The sequence below is a fragment of the Ylistrum balloti genome, unplaced genomic scaffold (assembly GCF_031769215.1).
Source record: "Ylistrum balloti isolate Yb309-2 unplaced genomic scaffold, AGI_CSIRO_Ybal_v1 Utg370312, whole genome shotgun sequence".
Taxonomy (NCBI): Eukaryota; Metazoa; Mollusca; class Bivalvia; order Pectinida; family Pectinidae; genus Ylistrum; species Ylistrum balloti.
The window spans coordinates 427,338-449,822 of NW_026782231.1; the positions used below are offsets into that span (position 1 = coordinate 427,338).

The 22,485-nt window shown below is 34.6% G+C and overlaps 1 protein-coding gene across 6 annotated transcripts in view; it reads left to right on the forward strand.

Annotated features, from left to right (window-relative positions):
* The window catches only part of LOC132553269 (rap1 GTPase-activating protein 1-like), a 196,864-nt gene that overhangs the window by 112,430 nt on the left and 61,949 nt on the right, over positions 1-22,485 (forward strand). For all 6 annotated transcript variants that reach the window (XM_060217502.1, XM_060217500.1, XM_060217503.1 and 3 more), the window contains one exon: positions 1,358-1,390. In XM_060217502.1, coding sequence (XP_060073485.1) covers positions 1,358-1,390 — 33 coding nt within the window. The remainder of the gene's footprint in view (positions 1-1,357; positions 1,391-22,485) is intronic.

The following is a 22,485-nucleotide window of genomic DNA, read 5'->3' on the forward strand; positions in this document are numbered from 1 at the left end:
TAACATTTCAGGAACAGCGTTTTCTTTTTTTGGCTGATGGTAATACACTGATGTCTGCCTGGTGTGTCAGACACAGTGTATTTGGCTCTGTATATCATTTATCAAAATATGTATAATACTGCGATAGATTGTAGATTTCCTTTTTGGAAGTATGGCTAGCATTGTGAATCAATCAAAAAATTTACAATGTTGTGATTTAGTTTCGTAGCATTGTGGTTATGTACTGTTTTAATGAGTTATTGTGTTTATCTGGTTTTTGTTTTTGATGTTTTCATTTATTTCTGGTGTTTTATGCAATTTAAATTTTGTTTATGTTATGATGTGTATTTTTCTAGTGGGCTTTATAACCCTGAGTAAAATCTTATTTTTGTGACCTTAAGGTAACCATTCATAAAATCCTCGACCTTGGCCCCTCTAGATTTGCCTGTACAATATCACTGACCTAATTTTGACTGTTGATTTTTTTCTTGAAAAATAATTATTAATTACAATGAATGTCTGCCATGTTTCTTCATGATTTTGTGATCATTTTCAGATATGTCGCATCGTATTTCAGTGCTCTTAAAAGTTCATCATTAGTTGAAACTTTATACATTGTTTTATATGGATCTTTAACAGAGTTATTGCCCTTTTATTGCCTCTCCCTTAGGTACTGTATGTTTGCCTGTAAATGCTATCAAATATCACACCCATCACACACAACTTCTCTCCCACCCCTCTTCCTCCTCTCCCAGCCCCACCCCTCCTCATCCTCCCCCAGCCCCTCTCTCCTTTCTCAGCCCCACCCTTCATCCTTCTCCCCACTTCTAGTCTCACTCTCCCTAAAGCCAATTTATTCCCACCCCTCCTCTTCCAGCCCCACCCCTCCTCATCCTCCCTCAGCCCCTCCTTCCTATCCCAGCTCCACCCTTCATCCTTTTCCCCTCTTCTAGTCTCACCCTTCCTAAAACCAATTTAGTCCCACCCCTCCTCTCCCAGCCCCACCCCTCCTCATTCTCCCCTAGCCCCTCCTTCCTATCCCAGCCCCACCCTTCATCCTTCTTCCCTCTTCTAGTCCCACCCCTCCTAAAGCCCTTCCCCACCTCCTCCCCAGCCCCTCCTTTCTATCCCAGCCCCACCCTTCATCCTTCTTCCCTCTTCTAGTCTCACCCCTCCTAAAGCCCTTCCTCTCCACCTCCCCAGCCCCTGACCTCTCCTCATCCTTCCCCAGTTGTATTCCTCCCCACCCTGAATATTCTATTCTCTCCTCATAGATAAATGTGACATTAAGAGCATATTCCATGACATTTTACTGATATTCAATACAACATAAAACTAACTTGATCAGCTGATGCACATTTTGATCTTGATTTTTCAGATGTGATACCTCGCTTAATCTGCGGAGCTACAGGTAGGATTCTTCATTTATCTGTCTGTCTGTCTGTCTGTAACTGTCCGTAACTGTCTATCTGTCTGTCTGCCTGTCTTAACAGCACCTTTTTTTTTTATCAATTTCAAATATCAGTATTGCTTTTATGTAGATGTTGATGTAATGAGAAAGAAAGATGTAATGATGAAAAAAGTGAGAAAAAAGCAAGTTAAAAATTACCATATAATTATGTAATATTTTTTTGTCACACAACCTGCTATGTGTAATGTGTATCTGGAAGTAGCTGGTTTAGTAGTTTCTACCTTCAAAGTTATGTTTAGATCTGATACAATTTGATAGGATACAATTGAAGAAGGTCTATTATATAAGTATGATATGTTTCTCATGTAATATACATACACCATATGATAAAAAGTTGATAACGTTTTAAAGCTCGTCTCTGATACGCTTGTATTATGGGTTTTGTACCTCGTGTGTTGGGTGTTTTCATCTGTGTAGCCTAAGATTAGACAAGCCAGACAGCAATTCAAACCTCTAGCTATAACTCTCTAATTATCGGTACGAAAATAAAAAAAGAAGCAAATTTTTTTCCCTGTCAGCAACAGATTGTCAAGCTGAATTAATATGTTCATGTTTTCAAATGAAAGTTGGTGAAATTGCTTTGTACTGTAGCGACAGATGATATTCCAGGTGCTGGTGTAAAATTACATGTTGTTATGTAATCTTCCGCTCAATGGTTTAAACCTGACTGCAGGGCAACATCACTGGGGAGGCGTCTGTCCAAAACATGAACACCTTATACAGTGTCACTATGCAATTTTTAGCATTAAAGATTACCTGGAAACCAAGGAACTTGGGTTCAGAATCAGTTTGTTTTAAGACTTATTTTAGCCATACTTGTAATAGAGATGTTTCCTAATCATGATTGTTCTTAGTGAGACAGCTTCAGAATTTATTTCACTGTGGAATAGTGCCAAAATATCTTCTCCAATGACTGGTATAGACTTTACAGAATATATTGTTTCCTTGTAAGAAAATATCTAAATATGATCCATTGTCAGAGAGTTTCAAAATCCAATTTCTTAAGAGGGTACTTAGTTTTCATACTTTTTAATTTCAATTTTGAAGTAGGTCACTAATATCTACTTGATATTTGGAAGGATGTTCATTGTCGTTGATATTCCTTCATCACAGATTCTGTATTTGAGGTTTACGTGTTGTTGGACTACAGGAAATGTTACAATCTTGTTGTGGTATACAGGTTATAATCTACTTTGTACTTTTCAAATGGCCCTCCATCCATGATCTGTTTTCTGTCAGTTCATAAACAATTTTTGTTATTGCTATATCTTGAGAACTACAACATAGATTTTCTCAAATTTCATGTGTATTTTTTTTTCTTGATCCCTAGTTGTACCTGTTTAATTTTAGTACTGATCAGGTAAAACAGAATGGCACACAGACGGCCATCTTTGATTTTGATTTTGAAAGTTTGTTATTGCTACTTCTTGAGAAACATTGTATAGAAATTTCTCAGCCTTCATATTGAGGTTCCTCTTTGTCCCTAGTTTTGCTCATTTGAGATAGGGACTGATCAGAAAAACAAAATGGCTGACAGGCAACCCTCTTGGATTGGGCAGATAAAGAATATCATCAGTATTTCTGCAAAGGAATGTTCAAATTTCTTAAGAGCAAAAACAGAGAAGAGATGAGAAAAGAAGGGAAAAGATGCAACTTTCAAAGAGCAAATAAACATCAAACAATGATAATGCAAAGATCCCTCTGGGATCTCTTGTACATGAATGAAAGGGACTTAATTTTAGCAACAGAAATGTGAATAAAAATATTTCTGTAAAAACATAAATATCCAGGTGAGTGAAACAGGCCCTATTTGCAATTTGCGTATTTTTTCCCCAACTCATTCAGAATTATATGTCAATTTGATGGTATAATTGACCTATTTTCAATATTGCTGTATACTATTAGGTGATAGCTGAAGATTGCCTGTTTATTGGCTAATCTATTGTTAATCATTAAGTACCAATTGGTGAAATTGAGGTCTATTTATAGCAGTTGATGAGGAAATCATTCTAATTACAATAACTGAATTAACTGTAAAGTACTTCTTGTTGGGTTTCTACCTACATATACACTGCAGGGCACTAAGATTAGTGAAACCATTCCCCCACCCTCTTTAGATAAAAGATATAAAATTCAGTTACCCATCTGGTACATTATATCCCTAGGGGTTCTAAAAGAGTGATTTGAAAGGATATCGTTTGATGGTAAAAAGTTATTGCTCCCTTTATGTCACTATATAAACAGTTGAGTCTTTGATTATTTTGCCCAGCTAATTTTCCATCTGACCTTGACTTCTCACAGGGCTTTGGTCATTCAAAAAGATTCCAGATATACAAGACTCTTGATGTGCATCAAACATTTTTAAAGTGTTAATGAACGCAGTCTAGAAATCACTCTCTACTTTTCATCAGAAGATCATTTGATCATTTAGTCACAAAAAAAATCTATGCATCCAGTTATTAAATAGGTAATGAAAAGATTATCACTTTTTACATACGAGTATTGCAAAGATCGAAAATATTTCTGTAGAAAATTTGACAAGGAGATCATAAGACTGAACAATAAAACAAATGACTATAGGGCGTGTTTCCCTGTCAAATGTCACGATTTCATAAAAAGGATTTTGATAGTGTACAGCACCATCTGGTGGCTACTTAGCATGTTCAAGTACTTTGAATAGGAAAAGGGTTGTTGAGTTTTCAAGAGTACTTGGCGTAATGCCGGAATGTGCCAAACCTAACGTTTGTTTCATCCAAGAAAAAAACTGGCACTCACAATTCCTTCCTGCTGTCTATTGTATCTTGTAATTATTGCAAAAACCATAGATGGATGTATGATTTTGTCATTCATGGATTAAATTTTCACATTAAGTAACCTTGACTTGACCTCTAAGTGACTGTGAAGATTATGTACAAATCAAGATAAGTTCAGTTCAGTTTCTGTGTAGCTGGCCTTGCACGGAATCATTGTTTGTAATAGGCAATTATAGAAATATGGTGTTGTTCTTATATCTTTTTAGCCCACCATCATCAGATGATGGGCTATTCAAATCGCCCTGCATCCGTGGTCCATCCATCTGTCTGTCATCCGTCCATCCTGAACAATTTTTGTTATTGCTATTTTTTGCTATTATTGCTATTTCTGTTTGATTGAAGTGCCTTTGAAAGTTTGTTATTGCTATTTCTTGAGAAGTGTCTGTTGGATCTTTCTCAAATTTGATATGTAGGTTCCACTTTGTTCCATAGCTGTGCTTGTTGAAGGTTGGGACTGATCAGAAAAACAAAATGGCGGACAGGCAGCCATCTTGGATTTTGCCTAGTAAAGATTGTTATCCCTATTTCTTAAGAAGTACTAAATAGATATCTCTCAAATTACATACCTTTGTTCCCTTTAGTCTTTCCTTGTGTGTGTTTGATTTTGGGACTGAACAGAAGAAACAAAATGGCTTACACATGGCCATTTTGGATTTGGCAGATTGTCATCACAATTTTGCAATGGAATGTTATTATTAAGAGCAAAAACAAAGGAAAGAAGAAAAAAGATTCAACTTTCAAAGAGCAAATAAAGATCAAACAATGGTGGGCACCAAGATCCCTCTAAGATCTCTTGTTTTATTTTTCTTTCTACAACTTTCCTTTCCCAATTTGCTTCTCCTTGACACCAACACAGAATCCTATGTGAAATTTCTAAGTTGATGATTTATTCTCAAGTCCATAAATGTCCTCACTTTCCTTGTCAATTGTTACCTTCTAGTCATTCTTTAATTCCAACATGCATTTAAGTTTGGGTAATTGAATGTTAGCATGAAAGAATTATCCTGAAGCTGGTGAAGATTTTATTTTAGAGATAATCTTGGGCTAGTGTTATGCTTGATATGAGAGACAGAGTCAAGTACAGTTTCAAGTAGTTATTGACAGGATTGTAGGAGCTGGGAACCTCAGGAAGAACGAACAAAGCTTTCAGTGTGCATCTACAGACAACACTACAGTGAGAGGAACAGACATCTCTTTCATTTAACACTGTGCTCATTTTATCATCCCTGAGTCATATCTGTAGGTCTCAAAATGTTTCGGTTGTCATATTAAAATATATTCCTTATGTAATCATCTTTTAAAAGTTGTCAGAGATACTGATCATGCAAAACTTTCATTCATTGACATGTCTTACAAGACTTTTCAAGTTATTTGACATTTCATACAAGATACTTTGAGTTGAGTTTAATTGATATTTCGTGTAAAATTCTGACGTTTTGAAAAAGGCTCTTCAAATTGTTTGATTTATTTTTCAGTCAATGATGTTTAAATTACTTCTTTAAGAATGCTCAAGTAAATTATGTGTTTTGTTTCGTTGATTATAAGTTTGACCCACTCACCGTCAGTAAAGGTGAATGTCATCTTTATAAACAAACTTCAAAAGACTTCTTCTTAAGAACCAATAGGTTAATAGTAATAACAGATGGTATAGCTTCTGGTAGAGACAATTACAGGGCTAGGAATGTTACAATCCCCTTGGGCCTTGACTGTCATAGGTTTACATGGTGTTGTTCTGAAATAACATATCGTTTTGCGTGAAGCCAATGTGACACATAATCTTAGGTTCTATATCCATTCTGATCCAATGTCATATGTGACAATGTATGCAATTAAATTCCTGTGTTTGAGATCATTTTCATGAACTTTTTGACAGATGTAGTTCATATTTATGCCAAAGTATAACAACAAAGAGGTTTGTTTACTGAGGAGCAGTGTCAGTATAAAGGAAATTCTCATTTTTCAAACCTTGATAAAGAATTGTACAACAAAATATGAATTTATTTTTGAGGGAAAGTTTGGAGTTTTACAGTGATTTGAACCTTTGGGTATATATTTGAAAGAGCTATCAGGTTTCAGTCCCTTTCTAAAGAGTTACGACCATAATCGTTATTAAACATGCATTATACGCACATCCTTCATACAAATTTATGCCATTTAATTTGATGCAATCCTAATTGGCTTCATATTATTATGACATTAATACACTTCACATCGCCTCTTCAGCTATTAAATTTAAGTATGAATGATAAGACATTGAGGCAGAAACAGTAATGGTAATGAGGGTTATGTGGGCGGTCTGTTTGTCTTCAGATAACTATAGTATAAGAACTCGTGTTAGTCATTTGCTTTGATAGACATTTTAAAACTTGCTGAGAACATATGAACTTTATTGGGACACACGACTGAGAGGCAGTGAGAAATACACAGGAACTTCCAGACAATATCTCTGTTTAATGATCAAATCATGTATAGGGCTTCAAGAGTACAGCATTATAGGAAAGCATGCAATATTATACTGACAACACTCTATGGTGATGATAAACTGAACTGGTCTCAGGACTTTTGCGAAAAAATAAGTTAAAAATGCAAATAGCCAAAGAAAATAAAATCCATAAAAAGCTCACAGGTGGCGTTGATGGTTGAGGAGTGGATGCTAGCAGCTGAAGCTTTTTCTCGTATTAAGGAGAGCTTAACAAGGAGACAGAAAAGTCTTTAAAATGCTGGTAGTGAATGCAGGGATTCACAGCTTTATGTTGATTCTGAAACCCTGCTGCTCGATGATAATAAAATCACAGCTTGTTATTTGTAAAGAGGGGCATTAAAGATGGATCAGTATCATACACACTGTACTGGTGCTGGTCTAGTTCACACATCAGTATATAACACTCCCTTCTAGAGCTGGTCTAGTTCACACATCAGTATATAACACTCCCTTCTAGAGCTGGTCTGGTTCACACATCAGTATATAACACTTCCTTCTAGTTCTGGTCTGGTTCACACATCAGTATATAACACTCCCTTCTAGAGCTGGTCTGGTTCACACATCAATATATAACACTCCCTTCTAGAACTGGTCTGGTTCACACATCAGTATATAACACTTCCTTCTAGTGCAGGTCTTGCATACACATCAATATCATACACTCAGTGCTGGTACTTGTCTGGTTCACACATCAGAATCACTCTGTTTTATTTCTAATCTGGTTCAAAGCCTTCCTGTACAATCTTGTTTATTTAATTAAACAAACTAATGTTACAAGTCCAGATCTCCTCTATTTACAGAAAACCACCAGTAAAAACATGACATTTCTGTACCGCATTTTCTGGATCTGCATCAGTATTTAAGCCGCAGAGCCAGTTTTAGAAATTTTTTTTATTTAATCCAAGAATAGCAAATACCAAACTCATTTGGCTTAGGTACTTCAGATTGTCTACACATAGTCCACAAATAAGCTCTACTGGTATATAAGCCGCATGCCCAACTCATTATGAAAAAAGGGTGTGGCTTCTAATTCAGAAAATAAGGTAGTATTTTGAAGTTATATGATTGTTAAATTCTAAGGATTGTCCATCTTTTTGTGATCAAACATATTGAAAAGCCATTAAACGTAATGAACAACTCTATGAACAAATCTCCTTTCCTTCATTAGTTTAATGACCTCAGCCTTGGTTTGGGATGTATACCATATGTCACCTTTGATGATTATCATGGAAAATATTGACTGTCCGAAACATTTGCTCGGTAATGTCAGGACAACAGATCCCTCTGAGACTGCTTTTTTCCCTTTTTTCACATATTTGAGATAACAAGAGCATGATACCTGACTAATTTTGTCCCTACTGCAATGAAAAGAGAAGTCAGAAGCTCACCATAAACAGCCAGATTTGATCGTTGACCCTTGAGGCTGAATAAGACATTGATGAAGGCTTGACCATTAATGGGATCTGTCTGATGATGTATAATAGGTTTTAGCCTCTACACCTAAAGCCTTAACAAGGCAGTACTGTTGAGTACTGCAAGCTATAAGAACCATTTACACCTATTTAAAACAATATTTGTTTTTTAAGATTATTCTTAAAGATTTTAAAATGAAATTTATGTGGTTCATATTCCAAGATAGAATTTGAAAGTGATATAAAAAAAAAAAACCCATTGTTTTATTTCCAAATATCATTTCTCTAATGAAAATTTCTGACAAGCCGTTTAGGATGAACAACTGGTTTTATAGATATATATTTAATACCTGTATTTTTATTTACTTCTGTCTAAAATTTTCCTTTTCCACATATGTTTTTTTCTCATCTTTTGTCTTCTGCACAGTGAGTGACTTTATCAATCTTGCTTCATATAGAGCTGTGTTCAAAATATATTTATTAGTCTTTTGGGTATCACTAAACACGTGAGCTCAGGAAATGGCACTTTCTGTTTTATCGTTTTGCTTTTTGGGAGAATTTCTTTGTCTGTTTTATGGAAGTTTTAAGAGTATGAACATAAGTTATACAAGAAAAAAATGTCATGATTATTGTTGTATTCACACCACATTCCAGCCATTACTGTAAGTTTTCGTTTTTTGTCCTGATATTTTCGCGCTTTATAAATTATTGTCGACTGCTGAACCTCAGTCGGTCAGAGTGTTGACACTCATGACATATGTATCCTCAGGTGAACGCTCAAGGTGTTAGTTTTGATGTTTCCTACCCATGTTGGTTTGTGTTTTATAGGAAGCTGAAAAGTTGTTGTGATTGTGTACCTAATTCAATGGATGGCATGTGATGGTCCTCCAGTATCTTGTTCAGCAAGGTAGTCTACAGCTTAAAACTGGCAATGCACGTTAAAAAGAATTCATTTTGAAGTAAAAAAAAAGGTTTTCATTGCCAGTTGCTTCAGAGATTCCCCATGTGATGCTAATATTTTCCAGTCAGCATATCTAAGGAAATGGCAGACATCTACGTCCAAGCTTTACATGGAATAAGTATGAACATAGTGATGGAAATGTTTTGAATCAGACTCAATGTTGTATCTGTAAAGGTTATATTGACAAAGTGGCTAAAATATCTTTGAATACAAAATAATAAAAATAAAATTCTGTGTGAAGATATTTCATTTTTCTGGCAGTAATTTTTATAAGATTATATATTTTGCAAAGGGAAGGTATTTTTTATAATTTTATAGCAGGTTCATCCATCACATTTAAGTTTTAATGAGTGTATCAATAATAAATGCAATGAAAGGTGTCACACTGGTTGTAAGATACCTTGTGCTTGCTGACGGAAACTCTAAAGTGCATGTGATCTGTTACTTAGGGATTTAGGTGTGAATTGCTCCTAAAATATTTAAATGTTTTAGTGTTTAAAGACTAACTAATGCTGCTTACAGTGAAGTCAATACAGCGCTATTCATCACTTAGATCGGATATTCCAGAGAGCCCCCTTAAAATTCTCTTTGCTGATTTATGCACTTAAGGTAAAATTAACATTATGCAGAGACGGGGATAATTCAGGGAAAAAAAATGCTGCAAGAAGTAGTTTCTTAAAATAGATGTTTTCTTTAGGGATGAGGGCTATTGTGCACAACATGGTTTTCAAGTTAAAGAAACCTGTCTCCTTCGAAACAAGTTATTCTGGGGATATATATTTAGACAGTTTTACAACATAGGTCTAAATGCTTTGTATTGGAAACATTCTTTTCTTATTAAGGAATTCAACAACGGTGAGTCTAGCCATCTGTTATCAGACCTGTATTTAATTCAGCACTCTGTCTCTACAAGGTTGCCAATGAGCTATGGATTAGATTTGTACTTGTGATACAATGCCTGCCAAACTGACCATAATTGCAATGAGGTGACCTGGACATGTTTGTCACAGACACAATATAGAGATAAAAAGACTTTTTCATGTGTTCGTTGTCAGTGAATGGATTATGGATAGAGAATTTTTTTTCTTTTATCTTTTCTACTGTCTCTTTTGACATTCAGACCCCAGCTGCTCAAAGGTTGGTTCATATTAACCAGTGGTTAGTGAAGAATTCAAATTTGTGCCACTGAAAAAAAATTTAAAAAGCAAACTTGATACTTTAAAAATATCAATTTGACTTGTCTCAACAAATTTTCAGTTGTAAAAGGGTGTACAATGTACACATTTTGTTTTGTTTATATTAAAAATTTTTCACTCATCATTGGTTATCCCAACTAGTGTTTTAACAACCATGACCAGGTCTTCAAATAGCCAATCATTTGAATAGAGATCAAAGCTACAATATGTGAAAAATCTTTCGTGAAGTAAGAAGTTGTCTGGTGAAAAGGGGACATAACTCAGTGCTATGTTTCTAGGGATAGCCAATGATTCATCTTTAATAGTTCATAGGTTACTGGCAGAGGTTCATGCTAATGACTAGATGAAGTGTCAGACTTTGAGTTCAATGATGGAAACTGAATCAGCATACAGCAAGGGTCAGAGCAGAGGTGAAGAGGTCAGTGATTGATGCCAGGGGCAGAGTTTGAGATGTCAAAGGTTGAGAGGTCAACAAAGGATTTCAAGTGTACTGTAATGGTCAAAGGTTAAAAGGTCAATGTTGGATGTCAATAATGTAGTAAAGGTCAAGGTAAAGTACTCAGGTCTGTGATAGATGGTAGATAGTATGAATCAAGAGGTAAAGGTGTCAATGATGGATATCTTCCTACAGGAAAGGTCAAAGGTTAGAGATCATTGATGGTAGCTCAGCATGCAACCAGGATGAAAGACATTTCTTGGTCATTAATAGACAATATAGACACTGGGTGTCAAAGGATTGTTTGAGTCATATGCTGGTGTGTTAACTCAGTTCGAAGGTTGAATGACTTCTTCCAAAACTGGAGTGTAATGTGAGGGTCAAAATGAGAAAATATTGGGTATTTTAGTACATTATCAGCTGGGGGAGAAATATTATGATAGCTGATGGTCAATGTATCAAGCCTTGAGCTATTAAACTCGTCATTTTCTGTCTCAATGCTCAGTTGAATAAAAACTATTGTGGTTCCCCAGACACAGGAAAGCACTTTGTGATTGTTCAATAGGGTCTTTTGTCTGTGACCCCAGACTGGCCTCGTCACAGGAACTGGATATTTTCCAAATGTTCAAAGCTTGGTTAAACTCTGTGGTGAATGTTGATTAGTCGACAAATCCGGTTTTTGATACACTGTTTTACTCCTTCTGGTCATACAATGTATTTTTGTTTTACACGCAAAATGATTAAAATGTATGAAATATGAGGAAATCACTAGTTATTTTCACGTCAACACTCTTTAAATTACATGGACTAAAACATGTTGTCTTGAATTTTGTGTCCTAAATCTCAAAAATAGAATATTCATAATTGTCATCAACATACACAAAGGACATAGATTCCTACAATTTATCCTGGATATGTTGTTATCAGTTTGATTCTACAAGATGGTTATTTAGAAATTTCAGCAACAGTTAATTATAAACTCAATAAAACTTGGATGCAATGTACTGAATTCACTTTCAAGGCAGTCTGTTACCGATGTCAATACATCACTATCTGATGCACATGAAATGCATAAATCACATATTCTCCGATTGAGTTACTGTATAAATCAGTTATCAGTTTTAAAACGAAAGCACATATGAAAAGTTTACAAAAAGAAAACTTTAAAAAAAGGTAGATTTGCTGATCTTACAAGTCATGTTTTTTGAGTCAGCAATATCCGTAAAATCGTCTCCCTTGCCTCGACAGCTAAGTCATAAAGAAGGTTAGTCTGAATCACTTCAGTGTTTTAAAGACAGGCAGGTTTAAACATAATCTGACAGTGTATCAGATACCCTGATGATAGTAGAGACGAACCGACATTAATTCTTAGTTTTTAAACATTGGGTTTATTTGGAAATAAGGTATTATAAAAAAGTTTCTTCCTTTTTTTTTGTTTTTGAAGAAATTAATGATGACATAAGTTGTCGATGTTAGATTTTGATGTGAGATCTCCACTTTAAGGTTCAGACAATTTACCTTCTGTTCAAGGGTTTTTATAGTGACACATAATGAAATTTTTCAATTCTGGAAAAAAAACCCATTCTAAGCTATGATGAAAGAAACAGAGTTATTTACTTTCAGCAGTATATGGTGCCATTTCTGTGAAGAAGCTTCTGAAACAAGCAAGTTCCCTGAACATGTAGTATTCAACTGAATACACAAACCAAGGTGTTCATAATAACAAGTTTCTAGTTTGCATACAAAGAAATGTCCTGACTAACAAGGTTTCAGGATACCTTAACTCAAGTTACGTAAACTGTATAAAAATTCTGAACAGACGAGGCAGGATGGTTTCACAGACAAGGTTTTAATGGGCACAAACATCTTATTATACTGCAGAAGACAAAGTTTGGGTTTATTTTTGTATTTATTCAACATCAGATTTTTATTTGGCATTTATAAGCATCATTTAAAAATTTCAAACGATAAATAGTTCGGTTGTAGAAATGGTTGTTTTTGGCATGATTTGTTATTCTTAAATTATCCAAATTGTTACTGCCAACTTATCTCCCCTTGGTTTTCTGAAATATATAGATATTATATAGCAAACGATGACATGTGCCCTACAATCTTTACACTGTTGTGCTATGTATTGCGTGTGGTTGTGTAGTCTGCATTGGTGCTTCCAATTAAGCTTGTGTAGTTGATGGCACAATTATAATTTCTTTCAAATTACATGCCATTACAAGGACAGCCAGACCTTAATGTGACATTACAGACAGACACTTCAATTTCTCAGAAGCCATTCTGATAATCCTCTCAAAATCTGAAATTTTCCCTTTTGAGTTTTAACGACTTTCAGCATTAAAATTTTATCGTCTAAGAAATCAACATTCTGATTAATGCAATCCCAGCATTGTGATATCAGATTATGATAAAATTGTCTGCTAACATGTAAATTAAAAATTTTGTCGAATATCCAATCTGGGCCATTGCTATAAGACCAATCAGAGATCAGGGATAACCTCTGGTATCTTCGCAAATCAAACAAGTTCTAAAAATAGAAATGTCTTTACAAGAGTCTCATTTCCTTCAGTGTTCAGATAGATATCTTTGATCACGGTTCATTACAGAAGTAAAACAGATATAGGACTTCCGACTATCAACCTGGGTTATAAATCCTTGTCTTTAGTTGTCTTACTTATCTAGGTCTTGTAGATGCTTGACATATGCTGGTCATGCAAGGCCAAGTACAAAAAAGTATTTGTTTTTCATTCTTGTTCAGTTACAAATAAAACAAGTGAGTGGTTTCAATTGTCTTGATCTCTTATTATGAAAAGCATATATTTTGGATTCTGTGCCTTTTATTTCAAGAAGTCACTGTCTTGAAAACCTTAGTTCATATCCATCTTTTTAATGTCTTAATTTTTGGCAAGGTTTTGAAGATATCATAAAATGTAAAGAAATGAAACATTGTATGTGTGTTTATTCTTTCATGCTTTGACTTTTTCTTCGTTTTTCTTTAACACAGACAGGTTACTATCGAGTACATGTTACTGATGTTGTCACTTCAGAACCGCAACGTTGATATCAATTATGCATTCGTGATGTGTGACTTCTGACAGAATTGTTCAAACGTGTTTAATGAACGTGTTTTCCTGTTGCGTGTTTGTTCCATTATCACTTCAAATCCTTCTTTCAAATTTTATCCCATCAACGACTGATTTTGAGGTACAAGGGCCTATCGATCGCAGCACTGAAAACATCTATGTTGTGTCTGATGATATTTCCTGCTACACTGAGATACTTTTTTGTATAGTTACCTGAGGGTGCATGACACCTTTGCTTGACATACATTCAGCGATTTATCGAAAAGTATGTTTAGAAGTTAAATGAAATTGTCCTAGCATTCGTCCGTATTGGTTGATGTGTTTTTGTTGATGTGGTTTTGTTGATATGTAACTCAACACGATACGGCTGCATGCTAATATTATCTCATATTTAAAAAGGGAATTTTGATTCCTTTACAAAATTTATAATCTTTATTTGTTGTAGAAAATTTAATTAAAGGGTTTTGTTGACGATTTTTCATGATGCCATATTTCTTTCTAAAAAGATACAATGCTGTATATAGTATATGGTATCAAACCTCACTCAGCACACAGACGACTGTGAATGCTGGCTCCTTCTCATTCGGTTTAGTCTGATGGATATGAATATTTTGAATGTGAAACAAGGTCAATATGACTTGTGGCGTCAAAGTGTTACTTTGATGATAGTGATACTCTCTTTACTTACTAAGACACTTCTGCACAGGTCACGCCTATATTCATTTACAAACTTTCAAAATCATTTGAGTATTTTTTTCTTTTTTTTTTAATCTAGTTAGAAAGTGAAGCAAAGCAGGACATGGCTATGTGCAGTTTCTTGAATGTTCTTGTCTGAAATTATTCTTAGGCTATATCTAGAATAACTATGCAGTTCATTGTCACTTTTAACTAGATCTTTGGTGAAAATGCGTTCAGTGTGACAAGTCCTTTAAAATTTTGACCATCTGACCTTGACTGCGACCTTTGACTTACATTTGAAAAATTTTAACATTGGTCATAACTATTGCGCTGTAAGAGGTTGGGCTTTCGTATTTGGCATGTGTGCTTCTTGTGACAAGACCTTTCTAGCAGTACCATCACTGTGATTTTAATTTTGCAACTGGGGGCATAGTATATCATAACACATCTTGTTTAAACTGTATTTGTAGAGTTAGATCCCCTTCTGAAATTAATGTTTTCATCTGCTTATTCTGTTGGAAAAGAGTGGTACATAATGGAATTCAATAACTTGTCTTCCAAATTTAAGCATTGAGTAAAAAGGTGATTGTAGTCCTTAAAAATGTTTGCTATATTGTATCATTCTGTCATTTAAATTGTTGTGTAAGTCTGACATCAGACTTGAATATAATAAGGCTGCACATATAGTTTTATAAATTTCTGTAATCTTGTCACCATCCTACCTCATTATATTGACGACTTTGATCCTTATTCATAACAAGATATATGATATATCATATTTCATATAAAAACCCGAGGTGTATGCTGGAAATGCGTGTTAATTCATAAACAGAGATATGTTTGCAATATTTGAGGAAATTGATACTAGATACTGTGCTGTATACAGGTAATATTGACGCCTAAATAGTACGGCTCACCACAATAGGCAACAGATGTGTTGGAAGTTATACCTGGAGACTTGTCTAGGTACTGTAATTGAGCATGAATTATCACACAATCTGTATGTAAAATTACACAGCTCCGTGCAACAGCTGGTGCTAAGAGGAATGGAAAAATTAATCTTACATTAACAACATTGAATATGTGATATGTTGACAAGAAAAAAACACCAGTTCAAAATGCCTTTCCTGCACAGGTAAGTGTTTATTCTTTATCAACAGTGATTTTGTTAGATAAGAGGAGGTGTGAGAGGTGTACATGGAAATCAGTTTGTCTCTTTGTGAGTGTGTGTACATATGTGATAACTTTGTGTGCAAAATATATCTTCTAAACCTCTGAACATGCAGATTCAGTTTTATCTGCAACTCAAAAGTTGACAGCTGATTAGATTTTGGTGGTCATTGGTCAAGTTTAAAGGTCAAAGCTTTATTTTGACTACTTTGGAAATAAAACACTTTGTCTACAAGCTGATCTGTGAACTCCTGAACAGAACTGAATTTAAGATTTACTATATTAAAACATCACAACTCCAAGGCATATGACTGATTGTATTTCGATGCTTACTGTTTCAGATTTTAAGGTCTAAGGTCACAATGGACCACTTTGAAAACAAAAACTTGTGTACAAGATTTGAGAGTCATATTTATGAGACTTGTTCATTTTGTTTTTATCCTGTCAAAAAATTTGAAAACACAAATACTGACTTCCTTAATTCATCTCATGATTTTTTTTGCTCAAATCCTGATGTGTATCATATTTGCAGAACAGCTTGCTTATTTTCTGAAGAAATTGGTGTCTGTTTCATTTTCTACAGTACATTTCAGTTTAGCATTCCAACATCTCTACATTTGACCCAGTCTTCTACATTCCCGATATGTCTCTAACCTATGTCCATGTTCTGCTGTACTTTACATATCATTTCTTCCTCTCATTACACTCCAGTTGTGGCCTGCACCACCTAGGCCAGACTGTCACCAGCCTGCCTGTGTCAATAAGTATTGATTTCATCTAGCCAAATCTCCTACCAATAATGTAGCGTATTTTGGCGTATTTAAAATGGCGGTGTCAGCATCATCTAAATTTAGCCAAACACGAAAAACAAGTTAATGCTGATTTCCTGTCCTCAGTATCAATATCTTCCTGTCTCATTGGCTGTATTTTGTCAAATTCATTTGTATTTATTCTCGGGAAGTGCGAGTCTACTCTGTCTAGCCCCTCATTGTAATGACCCTGCCTAATTAATTAGTCAATAACCCAACCGACCAGCAATATATTCGTCACATATTTCTTGTGTGTTACATATTTTTCTACTCCAATAACTGTACAAGTACATTAATCAGTATAAGCTGGCATTCCGTCGCAACTTATATGTTCTTAAACCTTCAGGTTTCTGCCTGGAGACGGCTGCCATTTCAATGTCTCCGTAGCTCTGATGGGACACAAGCAGTTAATATGATTATCGAGAGCTGGTACAGAAATTCACCAACCTATCGGAGGTTGTAACAAGATAGAATTAAGTTCGAACACATCACGTCTGTGACAACTCGTCACGTCCTTAGAATTAGTGCTAGATTGGAAACCACTAATGCCGTTTACCAGTATCATGCGTATATATATACACATATCTACACATTATTCCACCAAAGGGAATTTTGTTTCTATATTTGGCTCATCCGATTTGGAATGCTGGAAAAGTAATTGACATATTTTTATTCCTTTTAATTGTCTATGAATATATTGGGGAATGGGTCGAGTCTGCGTCTTGTGATTATAGTCAAGTAGATGATGCTATTGTTACATTTCTTTTACTGAAATTTACAAATTGATTCTAGGTGCAAATTCATGGCAGAAATATCTTATAGAAATTGTTCCATTCCTAAAATTAAGTCATATTCGTTTCTTTTGTGCCCTTTAAACCTCACGAAACAAGTATACATCTAAAAGTTGATTGTTTATAATGTCTGTTGAAAAGGGCAATTTTAATCCTAAATGTTTCCTGTGTGTCATTTCAAACATTCCTTTATTCTCATTAATGTTTTCATTATATGAATACTTTTAACCCAAATTAACCGACCTTTAATCTTACTGAAAATATTGATTTACTATTTTTCAATTTCATACATGCCGTTGTGATGATCAAACTGAACATCTGATTAATATTTTCGTAATATGTGAAGTGATATAGTGCTCTGTTGGTAATTTCTGTCAGGATAACATCACACACCACGATTACATTACAGACCGGAATGATGGCAGGTAATTTTGCCCTCACATAGTAGTAGGAGAAAACTTGTAGGTAGAAACAAGCAAATCATGTTACCGGGATGACAATATTGATTTTTTAAGTGATTTTCTGTAATCAAAATCAAATTTACAGCAAACAAGTACATATTGTGAATCATTTTCTTTTCTTTTGTAGAGATCAGGTCATGAAAGCTTTAGTAACTATAATTATAACATAATTAAAGGACAAACAGCAACACTGACATCAATAATGATGATCATCGGCAGTATGGTGGGAGGATTTTAAATGTCAGATTTCGTTAATGATTCATATTCGTTGGCATAAAGTCAGAAACAAAGAACCTATACAAAGAAGGTTATGTTTTGATTGGCAGATTTAATCCACACCTTAATTAGAAAAGATATTGAAATTTCTGGTAATGTATAGTAGTGAGAATATGACAGTCGAGACATAATTAAGTAGTTTTACCTGTACAATATCATATTCCACATTGATGCGATAGCATCAGACTGATGAAGACTGCATCGACAGACCCCCATTATAGCTTTAGGCTATATACTATAGTTTGTTTCAGAGACTCGCCTCAACAGACTCTGAGAGACTGTTATAGCATTAGGCTATATACTATAGTTTGTTTCAGAGGCTGGCCTTGACAGAGAGAGGCTATATACTATAGTTTGCAGAGATTGAGAGACTTTTATAGCATTAGGCTATATACTATAGTTTGTTTCAGAGGCTGGCCTTGACAGACTCTGAGAGGCTATATACTATAGTTTGTTTCAGAGACTCGCCTCAACAGACTCTGAGAGACTTTTATAGCATTAGGCTATATACTATAGTTTGTTTCAGAGGCTGGCCTTGACAGACTCTGAGAGGCTATATACTATAGTTTGTTTCAGAGACTGGCCTTGACAGAGTCTGAGAGACCGTGACAGCATTAGGCTGTATACTATAGTTTGTTTCAGAGACTGGCCTTGACAGACTCTGAGAGGCTATATACTATAGTTTGTTTCATAAACTCGACTTGACAGACTCTGAGAGACCATTATAGCTTTAGGCTATATACTATAGTTTGTTTCAGAAACTCACCTTGACAGACTCTGAGAGACTGTTACAACATAAGGCTATACACTATAGTTTGTTTCAGAGACTCACCTTGACAGACTCTGAGAGACTGTTACAACATAAGGCTATATACTATAGTTTGTTTCAGAGACTCACCTTGACAGAGTCTGAGAGACTGTTATAGCATTAGGCTGTACACTATAGTTTGTTTCATAAACTCGACTTGACAGACTCTGAGAGACTGTTATAGCATTAGGCTATACACTATAGTTTGTTTCATAAACTCGACTTGATAGACTCGGAGAGACCGTGACAGCATAAGGCTATACACAATAGTCAGTTTCAGAGTTTTGGCAGGACTGTCAGTTCAGATATATATGTTCTCAGGCTCACAAGATAGGTACCCCATCAAGCCTGCTGAATGCTGATGAACAAATGTGAAAGTGGACTTTAAACTTGTCAAACTTAAACCTGTAAGCCGCACCAACCACCTTGTAGAAGAAATTCAGAACTAGTTATCAGAAATGAAAAAAATTACTTTACAGCGAATTCTTATCTATTTGAAAATTAAGGGCTATTTGTTTTAGAATTAAAGATATGTGTGGCAGGTATCAGAGTTCAGTACCTAAATTTGATTTTTTTGATATTTTCTGTTTACAGAATTTTCTTTGAAGAATTTTTTGCTTTGAAATTCAGTATTTACAATAACCTTTATCTTAGAATATTATTTTAAGATATATATATATATATACAAAACATGCAAGAAACTGTATTCCTGTGATAGAAACATTGATCTGTCACTGTGTGAACATCACATTTTTGTTGCTGCGACCTGAACTTGGATGCTCCAAGTACGATTGGCTGTTCGTGTTTCTATACATTCATCGACATCAACAATGCTACATACCTCAGCTATAAGCCTACAGATGATAATTTCTCTGCCATAACTAATTCATTGGCGATGAGGTGAGGACTTGTATTGATCAGGCTCACCACAAGGAAGTGATTTATTGGATAAAATACGATCAGTCACCAGTCAGAGTATATGTTTTCACAAGGTCTGTCAAGACGGAAGCAAATTTATATAAAAAGGATATACTACAGAGTCCTCAGTCTGTCATAAACCGTTATTGAAAACACCAAATAGCTGTTGTTTGCGACAAATGTGTATTGGAATTTTTGTATGTCATAGTCCTTCAGTAATCCAGGCAGACTGTTGTTTGGGCTAAACATCATCGTTGGTAAGTAATTTGATATCGAATGATTTTAATTAAAACTTATTTAAAATTCAAGAAATCTTGAAAATTGAATATTTTGTGTAAGAGGTACTATACATAATAAAGAAGTATGTTTTTAAAAAAATTGAATAATTAAAAATGAATGTTTGAAATAAAGAAAACTTGGAAATGACGATTTTGAATACCATTGCAGATTTCTTATTGTTACCAATATGGCCAAATTTCAGTGTGGAATTTCAATTACCTGAAGATATGTGTCTGGATTGTTTTAAGTCTATATCTGCTTAGGAAAAACAGTTCAAGAGTTCAGAGTTTGTTTACCTGTAAAGTTATAACCTCGTAACTCTGATGTGGTCTTCTGTGGTAGAGGTTCTGTGGCTTATGCGTCAACCTTACTCTACTGCCTGGAGAGACCACCTTCATAGGAAGACCATTAATTATTTGATAATTGATAATTTCTTAATGGAGTTACTACCTTTAATTCTTATTATTCATTATTACATTAACCTGTTTAAAGCAGCCACCTGCGTTAACAGACCACTTCATACCCTTACCACAGTCGTCTCTCACTACAAGTTTGACTGTATCCAATGACTTTTGTGATGTCAAACGTTCACTATTCATATGTTTGTTTTGAAATAACATAACCTGATGTTTTGTAGGTTTTTCCTAGCCAAGATTTATTTCAAAATCAGTCATTTAGTGTTTAAAAAAAATCCAGAAAATTAAGAATATTTTAGAATTGTAACAATTACTAAAAAATTACTGAAATGAAAGCTTCAATCTTAGGAATCTGCAATCTCAAAGGTGTAACACATCATTATCACTTTCTCTGTCAACACATTTTATTTTGTGATATCACCATTGATGACAATAGAGATATACAGTCAGAATGATTTTTAGATTGACAAGGAAACATATGCTTGCATTGATTGAAAATAAAAAAAAAAACGTTATACGATAAAAAGATTTTAGAACTACTTAAGATTATTACAATTTTATATGATGTTTCAGAAAATAGTCTCTTTTATGCGATTTTCAGATTGCTCGAAAATTTTTTTTTATTAAATCTCATAAGAAATAGAATCACCTGTGAGATGTTATGTTTATAAACGTCTTGTCTATAAAGACATGTGTCTCCCACACCATTTTGCTGTAATTTATCATATACATGACATTTTCAATGTGTGACCTATATATAAACTGTAGTAACGGATTGTCCAATTTGAGTCACTGTCGGACATATGAGGTAGACTTGTAGTATTTTTTAGAGGTGCTCACAGGTAGCTTTCCATCAACACACATTCCTGGTGTACCTGTCGATGATAGATGTGTGGTGATAGTTCCCCCTACAGGGCTTGTGATGGTTTATATCAAATCGGCAATAAGTATTCATAATCTGATATCAAAGTACAGCTAAACTGCTTTTGTATTAACTGTTTTTGAAAAAGTGGAAATGAGTCAAGTCATCTGAATTTTATCTTGATTTTGAAACCATTCATCTGAATCTGGTTTTGTTTTATGTATGTCTTCGTTGATCTACATACTGAAATCATTTTCAATAAAAACCAGAAATTTTTGTTACACTAACATTTGCCCTGCCACCTCTGATAGTAGTGCTGAGATAACTTCAGATTAGATATAAGTCACAGTGACTTTCACGAAGTAGATACAAATGTTGGTGACAATTGATCTCAGTTCCAGATTTCTAATTAACTGAAATTGTCACTGATATGATATGAATGTTAGTTAGGAATAATTGCTACCTGGATTATAGTGACAATAATTAGACCTCTGTTAGGTATGTGTCCAGTTTCATCTGTCTAAAGCTTAGTGAATTTTAGTTTGTTCTAACAACATCGTGCATCATAGCTTTAATGCCCATTGTTCAACAGGTTATTGTAGTCTGTTACTATAGGTTATTGTAGTCTGTTACTATAGGGTAATGTAGTCTGTTACTATAGGTTATTGTAGTCTGTTACTATAGGGTAATGTAGTCTGTTACTATAGGTTATTGTAGTCTGTTACTATAGGGTAATGTACTTTGTTACTATAGGTTATTGCAGTCTGTATTCTAATCTGTTACTATAGGTTATTGTAGTCTTTTACTATAGGTTGTTGTAGTCTGTTACTATAGGTTATTGTAGTCTGTTACTATAGGGTAATGTACTTTGTTACTATAGGTTATTGCAGTCTGTATTCTAATCTGTTACTATAGGTTATTGTAGTCTTTTACTATAGGTTGTTGTAGTCTGTTACTATAGGTTATTGTAGTCTGTTACTATAGGGTAATGTACTTTGTTACTATAGGTTATTGTAGTCTGTATTCTAATCTGTTACTATAGGTTATTGTAGTCTTTTACTATAGGTTGTTGTAGTCTGTTACTATAGGTTATTGTAGTCTGTTACTATAGGGTAATGTACTTTGTTACTATAGGTTATAGTCTGTATTCTAATCTGTTACTATAGGTTATTGTA